This window comes from Macaca mulatta, chromosome 17, assembly GCF_049350105.2.
Source record: "Macaca mulatta isolate MMU2019108-1 chromosome 17, T2T-MMU8v2.0, whole genome shotgun sequence".
Classification (NCBI taxonomy): Eukaryota; Metazoa; Chordata; class Mammalia; order Primates; family Cercopithecidae; genus Macaca; species Macaca mulatta.
The window spans coordinates 97,356,907-97,370,654 of NC_133422.1; the positions used below are offsets into that span (position 1 = coordinate 97,356,907).

Sequence of the window (13,748 nt, forward strand, 5' to 3'; positions counted from 1 at the left end):
GAAAAAGGCTTCTTTTCATCAGGTGTGTACAATTATAAGCGGCTAATCTTTCTCTACAACATCTAGTCAAAAAGGATGTTTCCTTCTGACAAGAATATATTCAAAAGAGCAGAGCATGCACTATCCATTTACTAGTCTTTCTTTTTTGATGGGAATTGCATGACATGGGATTCGTCAGAGTTTTTGTGTTTGTGCAGTATAAACTCATACGGATACCACAAACAGCAAGGACATCTCTATGTGAAGTCACACATTTTATGCGTCCCAACCTATTGGTTTGCACCTTACCATATCTGATGTATCCGTTTCTGGTGAAGTCTGGTGGTTCCTGATGAAACGGTACGCAAAATTGCCAGAGTCAGCAAAAGTGCCTGGACTTTCTAAATTGTTAATGGTAAATAACAAATTTCAATCTATCACTAGAAGATTGGATTACTTTCTATCTTTATATAAAAACACTTCACGAGGAAGCCATTAGACATTATATGATTTTATTAACAGAATATCACAATAGCGACCAGCTGTCCACTTCAGAGGAGTTTAGCTATGGTAATGTCAGTTGCGAAAAACTGTAGTAAGGGACCCTGAGAGCGACCCCAGCAACTTTTTTGAGGAACTCCATATATTCCAAGAACTTGAAATCTTTGCCACTAGGGGAACTCTGAAGTTTCTTTTCTTTAAGGTTGCAGGGGGAATAGTCCAGCGAATGGTTTTGGGTATAACCTCCAGTGAGTCTGCTGGTACACAGGCAAAAAAAAAGGGCTGGTTTTGTTTTCTTTCAGAATAGAAGTTGATATCGTTGTGATGAGGTTTTGATGTTGATTTATGTTTGCTTTGGAAACAATCCAGTCTTTCTGAGTCATAATCATACACTCTCTTCTTCCTGTCACGTTTCTCTTTATTGTGTGTATAACTGTAATTGTGGTCCCAATGACTGTTGTTCTTCCTAAATAAATCAGATCTGGCCTTCTTTCTTTCTTTGCTTTCTGGGTGCATGTGAGACGTGCCTTGTTTTTTTGCAAGATGTAATTTAATATTTGATTCAGTTAAGGAAGCTAAAGAGTAACTTGTTCTGCTCTTGCTAGTCCATGGAAGTTTCTCTTCACTGAATGATACACTAGATGACCTAGACTGAATTTCCACAGTATTTAATGAACTATGACACAACCAGTCAGGAGATTTCATTTTGAAAGATGATCTGTATTTCCTGCTTTTGTGGGACTTACAGGAAGGTGATGTAATAATTAAGGTTTCCTTTCTGCACTCTCTAGTACAATGGGAACCTGAATCTTCACTGTAAAATGATTTCAAATCAGTTGTGATTTTGTAGAGATTTTCCAAAGGAATGCCTGTCTGTAATTCAAATAGAATGTTTTCTGATTCCTGACTTAAATAAGTGTTGGCTTCCAGAAACATACATTCCTCACTCTCACTTACTTCAAGACATGAACATTTGTCCAAGTCAGCTGGACTCTCAATATCTGTCTGAATATCAATAAAATCTTCAGAAATCTGAGTTTCATGTGAAACAGCTGAACCAGTAGCATTTTTCTGGGTCCTTAAATCAACAGATTCATATGCATTCCTTTCTTGAAACCATACGTGATATTGTTTGTTTTTTTCTGGAGTCACACGGAATTCTGACTCTGAAAGAACTTGAGGATCTTTCTTCCTCAGGCCGTGCAGATCACGGTCAGAAGCACACACAAGGGTTGGCTCTGGGAATTTTCCGATGAGTGATGAGTTTTCATGGGGACTTTGCTTTTTGAAAGAAATATGTTGTTCTAACAGTTCTGTATCAATGGAAAGACTACCACTTTCTCCACCAGCATCTACTTTTTTACACATTGCAATTGTGTTTAACTTATTATGTTTGGGAAGTAAATTTGGCTTAGGGAACGTACTTCCAACAGGAAGCCCTAGGAGAAAACGAAGGTATTTGTATTGTAAATCAAGATCTATTTGATGGAGAGACTTTTCCTCAAAAAGTAACAATATTCTGTTTTGTCGTTTTGGTCCTGTGAAACCAGGATGAATACAGTTAGATAAGGGTTTCTTTCTCTCACGAGCACTGGTCATTGCATAAGATTCTCTTACAATTCTGGGAAAGGCTTTCATTTGTATCTCCAGTGTTTTCACAGAAAAGTGCATGAGGAGTTTGCCTTTTTCTTTTACTGAGTGCTTTTGGAGGGTATGAGGCAATAGCATCTCACTAGCAGAAGTCACTGAAGATGTTCTATTTTCTAGCTTATTAATACTCTGTGGCTTTGTGATTGTCTCCTCACCACCACTTGAAACATCAACAGTCAGTGTCTTCATATTGCTGACAAGAGGGGAATCATTTTGGTATTTATGTTTTGAGTTAGGTTCTATGGTATCAGTCCCTTCTAGAGACATAAAGCTCACTGTTTTATGTCTCGAATAGAACCTCCAACTGTTATCTTTTAAAATAGTCCCTTTTGGATAAAAGTTGAACATTTGTAAAGATTTTCTTGCCATCTCTGGTATCAGATTCAGTTGTATTTCAAGTGCTTTTGACTCTAAATGTTTAGTAAGCTTATTTCTTTCTTTGGGAGTAAACTGTTCTAAAAGGGGTTTGTGCTGCAGTTTGGGATATATTGTTGTTGATATTGTATCTGAACCCTCTGGAAAAGGTGGTGACTTCAAGTCGTCAGGCTTATAGGCTTGTATGTTACCCAGTTTATCAGAAGAAACTTTGTCTTGGATCATATTTTTATCCTGGGATTGAGAGATATCTTTGGTTGCTTCACAAATGGGAAGTAAATGTTCTGCATTTGTACTGTCTGCAACTATTTTGACTTCATTACTTTTAACTTGAGGCGGTATGGGCACAGTTCCTGGGAAAGCTTTTTGTTGCTGAACCTTTTGTGTGCTCATATCCCATACTGGTTCACTCTGATCCCTTTGCTTGGGTAACTTTGGATCTTCAAGCATAGATGGACACTCTGTGGGTGTCAGAATGCGTTTTGGAATCTTTTCTTCATGCTTGATGATACATAACTCTGGTGTTTTAATGATCCTTGAGACATCATGCCCTGGAACAATCTGTTCTTTTGTTTGTGCCTTTAAGTATTTTTTATTCATTTCACTTCTGAGGTTTGCTTCTGATTTGACATTAGAAAGTTTCTGCATTTGTTGTTTGTCCACTGCAAAGGGCTGGGGATCTTGTGGAACTGTGTTTGTAAAATTCTGTTCCCGTTTTACAATTGTTAAAGTGTCTCTCTTAAACATTTCCTGGAATTTGGTGTTTGGTGATTTTTCCTGGAATTTAGAAAGACAGATTCTCTTTTCTCTTTCTCGGTTTGTCTTAGAGTCAGCATGAGGTGAACGCATCATGGAAATAGAAAGACTTCTGATAAATATTCCTGAGATATCCTTACTCCACGAAACCATGTTCTTTAGCTTAACATTATACTCTAATTTCTTTCTATTGCTTGGTGTACCACGCCCTGTGATAGTAAGCATCTGTGGAATTGGGTGATTCTGGATTTTCATAGTTAAATATTCGGTGCTCAATTCTCTTTTCAGATCTCTTATTGTTAATCTGCCTTTCTGGTCTTTACATTTGGGAGAAAGAGGAACATATGAATAAAATGAATCCAGAACATTTCTTTGAAATAAGTTTTGTAGTTGAATGCTTTGTTTTGCATTAGATGCTTCTAGTTCTTTTTTCTGCTTTTGCTTGGTTAGGTGGCTATTCTCCCTTTCAGTGATGACCTGAGTCTTCATTTGAGATTCCTCTGCCTTTAGAGATGGAGGATGCAGGTGTGCACTACTGCTTGTGTCCATTCTTCCTCTCTTCTTCTCCAGATTGGCAGTCCTGGCCTTGTGCATCTCTGTTTTCTCTTCTTCCAGATGTAAAGCTCTGTTTGCACCTATTTTTAATTTCCCTTCTTTCTGATTCACAGTAGTATCATTGTCCATTTCTATTCTTTTATGCTCTAGATTTATATCGGTGTTTGCGTCTGTTTGATCTTTTTCCTTCAGATCTCCTGATTGAAATGGAAAAGTCCAGGGAGGGAATAGGGACTTTGGAAGCAATTCCAGAACACCTTCCTCTTGTTTTGAAATGAGCAATGCCTGCTCCTTTCCCCCTTTTGCACGGTCAATCTCTGTCATATCCACGTGTATTCCTGGTAGCATCTGTAGGCTGGGGTGTGCTGTTGTTTTCTTGTCCACATCTGTTTCTGATCGTGTCTTCTGCTTTCCACTTTGAAGTGGAAACTTAAGAGAAAGGATAGTGTTTGGCCTGGTCTTGCGTCCACGTTCACACCGTTGGATCACTTGCTTTTTCATGACAATATCTTGTTCTTCTATATTTTGGGGGGCATTCCAACTGATGATGATACTTATTTTTTTGAGTGATCCCTTTGTCTGTGGTGCTAACACTTTGGGAGAAAACATTTTGCTGATTCTTTCATTACTTTGTACATCTTTCCCTGGCTTATCAAATTTACATGAACCTGCAAGTTCTGGAGATAGTTTTGATGAAGTTTCTTGCTGGTGAGCATCTCTCTCTGAAACAGAAAATCCTTTTGAACTTGTAGGGGTGCCAAATGTGACATACAGTTCCTCAGATATTTTCCTTAGCAGTGAGACTGAAACCTTAGGACTGATTTTATGGTTTAAGTTATCCATTATTTCAGTTTCTTGCTGAGTCTTTTTCCCTGTAAAGAGCCGTTCTAGCCTTTTCCCACTTCTTATGGTACCAAACCCTGTGAAATAAATGTCCTCATCCTCTGAATGTAAAACTAACCGATTCAAATCTCCTTCTGACCTGACTCGTGAAGGTTCGTTCCTTTGCTGGATGCTGATCATGAAGTTTGCCGTCCACTGTTGCTCTGCCTCTGGGCGGGGCACATACTGTTCTGTTTGCTTAACAATGTTTTTATCATCACCTTCAACTGAGTCTCTATTTGCTATTTTCTGGGTATTTGAGGGTTCCTGGAGATTTCGCTGTGGACAAGATGATCCTGTAATTCCTGGTGTGTCTTTGTCTATTTTGTTCCCTGAATCCAGATAAAGAGGAGGTGCTGATGATACAGAAAGAAAAGTCCTTGACAGAACCACACATGCTTCATCTTTATCTTTGTGTACTTTTTTCTCCAGTTTGTTAATATTCAACACTAATTCCTTTGCATTAAGGATATGTGACATTGGTGAAATCCTTGGCTCTTGGCAGTGTATCCTGACCCTCATATCTATCCTTTTCACTTCATGCCTGTTTTCTTTCTGTGACCTATGTGGTTTTCCTTTTCTTACATCACCACTCCTTGCCTCTGCATCTGCTGTTTTATCTGTATCTGGTAATGCTGATGGCATTAGTGGAAGTAAAAAGGATGTCTTACCTCCAAGCCTTTCTTCATCTGCATGCGTAGCTCTCCCCAGTTTAAGGTTAGATGGTAATGGTTTGGAAAGGAGTATGCAGTGTTTTCTTTGAATCATACCTGGTGGTTTATCTTGACCTTCATGTTCCTTTCGTCCTTGCCCTCCAAAGTTCACGTGCAGTTCTGTTCTGTGGAGCATACAGGAACGAGGTGACTTCTTTGACTTCAAAGTTATATCTGTGCCTCTCATGTCGATTATTTTTTCTTGGTTCTTCTCTTCTTTTTGAGGGATATGTTGCCTTTCATTTTTAACATCTTTTGAGATATCACCAACAATGGACTCTCTATGTACAGTCTCCCCTATGTGTGATATTCTCTGCAAAATAGGTCTTTTAAGCCGTAGCATTTCATTATCTAAATGTGTTTCTTTATCCAATTCCAGTTGAGATAGGATTGGCAATGAAGTGGATTTGGTCAGAACCGCACCTGGTTCAGCTTCACATTCCTGCGTCTTCTCTTCCTGATGTTTGGGGAATATTACGATGTTTACTATCTGCACATCATCCTCTTCCTTGTTCTGCAACACATATTTTCCTTTTTGTAGAAAGATTAAAATACCACTAGCAATTGGCCTTATATATGTGCCTCCCTCAGTATCTGGTGATACCTGGAGTTTTACTAGGGGAAAAGAGGATCTTGTTAATATCGGTATGCTTTCCTCCTGGAACCCAGAACTCATGTTAAGGTGAAGTGGGGAGGATCTAGAAGGACTCTTAGACAACATGACACCTGGCCCACTTTTAACTTTCTGGATCTTTTCCTCCTCTTGCTCTCTAGTTTTCCACTGAAGATCACTTGAACTGTGTGTATGTAAGACAGGCAATTTCTTCGCCTTCAAATACATTTTGTTGGGATCCAGTACACTGGTCATATCCACAACTTTTTCTCTATCCTTCTCTTCTTTCCGTAGCAGGTGTGCTTTTAATTGCTTTACATTACTTGAAAGTTCTCCATGGGTTGCTTCTGGACATGCTATTCTCCCTGCATCTGATGAGTCCTTGGACCATGACTGTGGGAGAGATACTTTTGTAATTCTTACCACATTCTCTTCTCCTTCTATTGTATCAAACTTAAGATAAGGTGGAGTAAGTAAAGAAGTATTCATGCTTGTCAGACCCGTAACTTGTTTATTTTTATCTTGCTGACTGTTTCTTTTTTGTTCTTTACTTTTCCACTGCAATTTTTCGGTATTGAGTTTCTCTGAGAGTAGTAATTGCTTTGCCTTCAGGTCCGTACATTTGGGGAGCATTTTGTCTTCCGTATCTATTCTGAGTTCACCTTTCTCTTCTTCCTGTGCTATGGGTTGTACTGGTCCTTTTGAGTTGCTTAACGTGTAACCATGCAGTGACTCAGCGTATGCTTTTTTGCCTGAATCTGATGAATCCTGAATCTTGAGTGGTGGGAAACTGAATTGTGTTTTTCCTAATGTGCCTTCCTTTTCATTCCTTCTAGTGTCACAATTCAGGTAAAATGGAGGAGGAGGCAATGAAGGAGAAGGTTTCCTTGGAACCACTCCAGGTTCCTTTTTGCTTTCCTGTACTCCTTCCCCTTGCTCTTCAATATTCAAAGGGCAGTTCTTTCTATTGCATAGAAGTGCAAGTGGGGATGCCTCTGGTTTCAAATGTACCCTTTTGGGGAGTATTCTACCTTCCCTGCCTTCTATTTTTACTCTGTCCTTTGCCTCTTTATATGGCATTTGTTGATTTGCTTTTAGTATTACTTCATTTGAGCTAATACCTTCATTTGAATTTTCACGTCTGCTTTTTCCTGCACCTGATGATATAGGAAGCTTTAGTTGTGAAGGAGAGAATCTATGGTGAGAGAGAGAAGGCATAAACAGATGAATTTTTGTCAGAATCATGTGAGGACATCCTGTCCTGTCCCGCTTCTGTCCTGCTCTCTCTTTCATGCCCCACTGTGGCTCCTTTCTCTTGCTCAGAGGACTGTGCTCAGTGATGCTGAACACTAGTGGAGGTACTGATGTCTTTGCCTTGAAAACAGCATCACTGGGGTGCGTCAGGCCATGCATGGATACTGTTTGTACTCCGTCTTCTTTCTGTGGGAGAAGTTGTTTCCCTTTCTTTACAAGGCTCTCTGTTGGCTTTGTAGGTGCTGTTTGCCCTGAAGGCAATGATTCCTGGATCTCAAGAGGTTGCATAAAGCTTCTTGTTATTCCTGGTTTGCCTTCCTCTTCTTTTATTGAGTCTAACTCAAGGAAAGCTGAAGAAGTGACAGAAGGACAAGTTTTGTTCAGAAGCACAACTATTTCCACCTCACTTTCTTGTGCCTTTTCCCCTTGTTTACTGATGGTCACCTGCAGTTCCTTCGTTTTTAGTATATGGGAAAGCGATGATTTCTCTGCCTTCAGAGCTATGTACTTGAGATGCATTACACTTTTCTCTGAAATATTTGCTTTATCATTTTGGATCTGGGCCATGTATTTTGTTCTTTTTGAATCACCTGTGGTATCATTCAAATACAACAAAGTATATTTTAATTTCCCTGTATCTGATGATTCCATGTGCCATGAGGGTGGAAGAAAACATCTTGTTACTCCTTGTTCCTCTTTTTGGCCTGCTGTTCCTTTGTCTAATTTACAGTGAGGTAGAGGAGGTATTGTCAGAAACTCATCTAGCTCACTTTTTCTTTCCTGTACATGTCTCAATTTTTCTTTTATGTTTGTTGGTACTTCTCTAGGTTTGGAGCCACTGCTGCCAGGAATATTGAGTGTGTGTGGAAGTGATAATTGCTCTGCCTCAAAAATTGTGCCTTCAGGTTGCATTATATAATCCACACTTACTATTTCTCCTCTATCTGCTTCTTTCTGTGGCTTGTATTCTTGTACTGTTTTTACATCATTTGAGCTATCCACCCCAAATGAGTTTGTATGTGCTATTTTCCCTGCATCAAATGATTTCTGCTGCCTTAGTTGCAAAGCAGCAGATTTTATTATTCCTTGTAAGTCTTTCTCTCCTTCTTTTCTTGTGTTCAATTCATAACGAGTTAGAGAAGACTCAGACGGCAAATATGGGAACAGAACTATTTCCTGTTTACTCTTGTGTCCATCCCTTTTCCCTTGCTCTGTGCCTATTCCATCTGCTTGCTGTTGCCCTTCAACTTCTCCATCCCTTTTCCTTTGCTCCTCACCTTCTCTGTCTTCTTTCCCTTGCTCCTGGCCTTCTCCATCCCTTTTCCCTGGCTCTTTAGGTTTCAATAGTAGGTTCTGTGAAAGTGCCTTCTTTCCTTTCAGATCTTTGTCTTTTGGATGCATTAAGTCTTTCTCAGCTGATGTTTTTACTTCATCCTCTTCTTTCTGTTGCATGTAATCTTTTGCTTTTTGTACTTCACTTGTGATATCACCCTCACTAGGCACTCCATTTGCTCTTTTCTTGGTCTCTGATGATTTCTGAGGCCTTAGTTGTGAAATACCAGGTCTGATTATTCCTCGTTGGTCTCTCTCTCCTTCTATTCTTGTGTCCAACTTATAATGGGTTAGAGAAGAATTGGAAGGCAAATATAGGAACAGAACTGTTTCCTGTTCACTCTTGTCTCCGTGCATTTTCCCTTGCTCTATGCCTACTCCATCTGCTTTCTGTTGCTCTTCAACTTTGTGATCCATTTTCCTTTGCTCTGTGTCTTCCCTATCAACCTTTTCTTGTCCTGCACCTCTTCTGTCCTCTTTTCCTTGCTCCTCACCTTCTCTGTCCTCTTTCCCTTGCTCCTGAGCTTCTTGATCCATTTTCCCTGGCTCTTTAGTATTCAGTGGTAGGTCTTGTGAAAGTGCCTTCTTTCCTTTCAGACCTTTGTCTTCTGGATGCATTATGTCTTTCTTAGCAGATATTTTTACTTCATCCTTTTCTTTCTGTTGCATGTAATCTTTTGCCTTTTGTACTTCGATTGTGATATCACCCTTACTGGCCAGTCCATCTGCTTTTTCCCCTGCCTCTGATGATTTTTGGTGTGATAGTTCTGGAAGACAGTATCTTGTTATTTCAGTGACATGCTCTGCTTTTTCTCTCCTTGTTTCCAGTTGTAAATGAGAAGGAGAGGGGATGGAAGCGCAGGCATTCATCAGAAGCACACTTGTTTCACCTTTAATATGTTCTATCTTTTTCTCTTGCTCTTTGATGTCCAACTGAATTCCCTGTGAAACTGATGATTTCATTTTCTTCAAAGGCCTATTTTTTTCCATGTTTTGCCTCTCCTGTTCTTTTTGCAGTGTAGGTTCTAGGGCCTTTTTTACACGGTTTGAGATATTATCAGAAATGCACTTTTCATATGCTATTTTCTCTGTATCTGATGACTCTTGGAGATTTGGTTGTGAAAAAGAGGATCTCATTTTTATTTCCATGGCTTCCTCTCCTTTAATTGTGCCCACTTTAGAGTAAGGTGGAAAAGAGATGGAAGCAAAAGGTTTGTTCCAAATCTCAACTTGTTTATCTTTCTGAATCTTTCTCCCTTTTTCTTTGATGTTCAACACTAATTCTTGGAATACTGAAGGCTGCTTCACCTCAAGAGCCATTCTTTTGGAACGCATGTTTTTTTCCAAAGCCTTTTCCACTCTGTCTTTGTCTTTCTGCGGCATATGTTTTGCTTTTTTGATACTGCTTAAACTATCATCAATTGGCTGCTCACATTTTTCCATTGTATCTGATAATTCCTGGTGTGTTGATAATGAAAGACAGAATTTTGTTATTCTTCTCATGTACACCTCTTTTATTCTGGGATTCCATTCCAAGTGAAGTGGAGAAAGAATAGAAGCACAGAGTTTATTCTGAACTACATTTAGATTACTTTCATCTTCCTGCGTAATTTTCTCTGGTTTTTTATTGCTCCATTGTGGTTCCTTTCCATGCAGTAAATGTTTAAAAGGTGATTTATTTCCTTTCAAAGTGATACATATGAGGCCCATTATGTCTTTCACATCTACTATATTTTCTCTATCTGCCTTCTTTTTCTGTGGAAAACATTTTGATTCTATTACATTACTTAAACTCTCTCTATTAACTGACTCTGCAAATGATACTAGTCTGACATTTGATAATGCCTGGAGCTTTAGTGGTGGAAGGCAGCCCTTTAGAATTCCTAACTTACCTTTACCTGCTTTTGTTCTTGAATTTGAATTACTATGTGATAGAGATGGTAAAGAAGTACACAAGTTTGTCAGTTTCATACTTGATTTACCTTTACCTTCTTGCATCTTGCCCTCTTGTTTTATAATGTCCAACAGCAAAGGAAATTCCTTTATACTGAGTACATGTGGCAGTGATGACTTCCTTGGCTTCAAAATTATGTTAGGGCTTTTTATTCTTTTCACATCCATTGCTTTCACTCTATCCTTCTTCTCTCCCTGTGATATATGTTGTTTTGTCCTTTTAACATTACTTGAAATCACCCCATCAATTGTGTCTTTATTCAATTTGAAGTGAGGTAAAGAAAGAATAGACTCACATATTTTTGCTGCAACCAAATCTAGTTCACTCATTCTATGTTTCACATTGACCGTTTTCTCTGTCACGTTCCACTGCATTTCTAGTCTGTTACTTGGGGCACCACAGTCACTGGTATTGAGTATATGTGAAAATACTGATTTCTTCAGTTTTGAAGTTCTTCTTTTGTGGCATATCACGCCTTTCCTAATAACTTGTTTTATACTATCCTTCTGTCCTTTACTTTCTTGCAAAACAGGCATGGATGCAGAAAGAGAATGTAATGTTGCAGGCAGACATACTTCTTTTTGTACCTTTTCATTTGCCTTATGTGTTTCTATCTTCTTCCCAAGTCTTAACTTGGGTGAGCTATTATTTGATATTAAATCAAAGACCTGTACCCCATCTGATGATTTCATTCCTTTTGGAAATAAGAGACTTGGATATTTTATAGTTTTATGGTATGATCCTAAGAGCAGCATTGTATCTTCTTTTTTCATCTGCCTTGGAGTACTCAAGGGCATAATCCATTCTAGTCCATTCTTAGTTATAGTGCTTAGTTGATCTTCAGAAAACAAGTCTAGTCCTGGTGTCCGGCTTGATAAATTACCTCCTTCTGATAATGTTTCCTTTTCCTGAGGCATTAAATGTTGCAGGAGACAAGGATACTTTTGAGGGTAAGATATATGCTCCCAAAAGTTCTCATAGGAAATTGGTAGGTACTGCCATTTTTGGCCTGTTTTGAGTAAGGCTTGTCTTTCTTTACTGTTTTGAGTATATCCAACTATGACATCCATTTGTTTTACTGCTCCTCTAGTCTGTGAAATTAAATAGTCATAATGCGGAATATCCATAGCATCTAATTTCTCTTGTTGCATAGATGCATTGAACTGAAATAGATCTGTTTTGGAGTGAGATGCAGGCTTTGGAAGAGCCTCGTATGTACATTTTTCTTCCTCCTCTGCCTGTCTTGGAAAAAGTAAGCCAATTCCTTTTGTATTTGAAGTGTGGTACCCTAAACTATCAACTGCCTTTAATGCTTTCTTTACCTTTGGTGACTTAATCTGAAGTATGTCCGTTAGAGAGTGAGAAACAGATGCTGGAAAAGCTTCGTGTGTACTTTCTTGTAGATGTTCTTTTCTTCTTTTAGTATGCAGATTTATTCCTTCTGAACATGGAGGTTGATCCACCAGAATACCTACTTTGTGCAATGCTTTTTCTACCATTGGGCTTAAAACTTTTGAACTCATGATTTCTTCTGCTGAGTCTTCTTTCTTGGGATTTTCAATATGAAGGTGATGTAATATGCAAGGGAAAATGGATTCCAGAATATTCTCTTTATTCTGATAACAATTACTTAGATGCTTCATCCTCAATGTTTTTGAAAAGTCAGTTTTCTGTCTATTTGATTTTAATGTAATATCCAAATTTGATTGCTCTTTTCCCCAGAGATTTTCATTGAAACTTTCAGAGATGGTAACGTTTTCTTTTCTTGTTGTATTCACTGTCTGTTTTAAGTGAAGAGGGTCTTTATTGAGGAAAGATTCAGAATCCAGAATACTTTCAGGAACATGATCTGGATTCACCTGTTCTTTCTGCACTGCAGGCACTTTGTTCTGGACCTCTGAATTCGTATAAAGAAATTTCTGTCCTTTAGAACCTACAAAGATAGCAGTTTCCTTTAATCCTTCTCTTTCCAGTACATGTGAACTATTTTTTCTGTTAATGTACACATCCTCTTCCTCAGCTACCTTTCCCGTGTTTTCTAAATGAAGAGGTTCCATAATGGGGCAGGCCATAGATTCCAGGTTTGTCATAGAAATATCTTCTTGTTTCAGCAATTCTTGCTCCTGGCAAGTCTTTTGTTGAGAAGTATCCAACTCTGTAAAAAATATATTCTGTCCCTTTGAGTTTAGTGGAATATCTAGTCTCTTTGATTCTTCTCTCTCCCATGGAATTGAAACTGAATGTTTGGCAATGCCCACATCTTTTTCCTTTGTTCTTTGTGCAATGAAGAATTCAAGTTCTTCATCTGTTCTAACTCGTGGGGCGTCAAAACTACTGTAATTGATTTGTTGTGAACTAATCCTTAACGGTCCAATATAGTATTGGGATATGTCTTCTGAAATGCTTTGGTGTTTTTGTTCCTTTTCTCTAATATCTTGTTCCTGTTGTCTGAGAATGTTGGACATATCAGTACATCCCGACAATGACCTTTGCATTTCTTGTAGTGGTTTCTCCAGCTTTGGCTGTGGAAGAATGCATGCCCTGTCTTTTGACTCGTCTTTCTCCATTTTTACTTTTGTAAGCTTTTTAATGCTAGACACATAGTATCCAGAGTCATAAACAGCCTTTAGAACTCGATGTACTGCATTTTTACTCAGCTGGAATGACTTCTGCTGCTGGATGTTACCTCTCAGTTCTTTTTTATTGCTTGCAGTACCATATTCAAGCAGCTGGGAAACTGGTATTCTCTTCGCCTTCAATTTTATCTGTTTGGTATGCATAGTACTTTCCACATCAGCTGTCTTTGCCTTATCTTTATGTCTTATGATTTTAGGAAAAATAGATGTGTAGGGATTAGGATAACTCCAGAGAGTTCCTGAGACACACAGCTCTTGCTGTTTATTTTGCAGGGCAAGTGTCTTGGGATCTGCCCTTGTTTTCCCGTCTGCAGTTTTAGATTCTTTCTTGTTTTCAATTTGAAGTAGATGTATCTTAGAGAAAAAAACAGATTCTTGATTAAACTCTTCTGCAACATTTATCTTCGCTTCTTCATCTATTAAATCAGCTTCTGTTTTCTCGGGAGTGATGTTCCTAGAACACACTGTATTGATTAAAGATGCTTCTGTTTTGAAAGGACCAGGCTCTCTCATTTGATTTGCTCCAAACTCAGATGGCTGGATATCCT

General features: G+C 38.6%; 1 protein-coding gene across 1 annotated transcript in view; it reads right to left on the minus strand.

Annotated features, from left to right (window-relative positions):
- Nucleotides 1–483: 483 nt before the first annotated feature.
- Nucleotides 484–13,748, minus strand: part of CCDC168 (coiled-coil domain containing 168) — a 29,597-nt gene continuing 16,332 nt past the window's right edge. Inside the window, exon 5 of the mRNA XM_077973937.1 lies at nucleotides 484–13,638. Within this exon, the coding sequence (XP_077830063.1) occupies nucleotides 556–13,638 (13,083 nt within the window). The 3' untranslated portion in view covers nucleotides 484–555. The remainder of the gene's footprint in view (nucleotides 13,639–13,748) is intronic.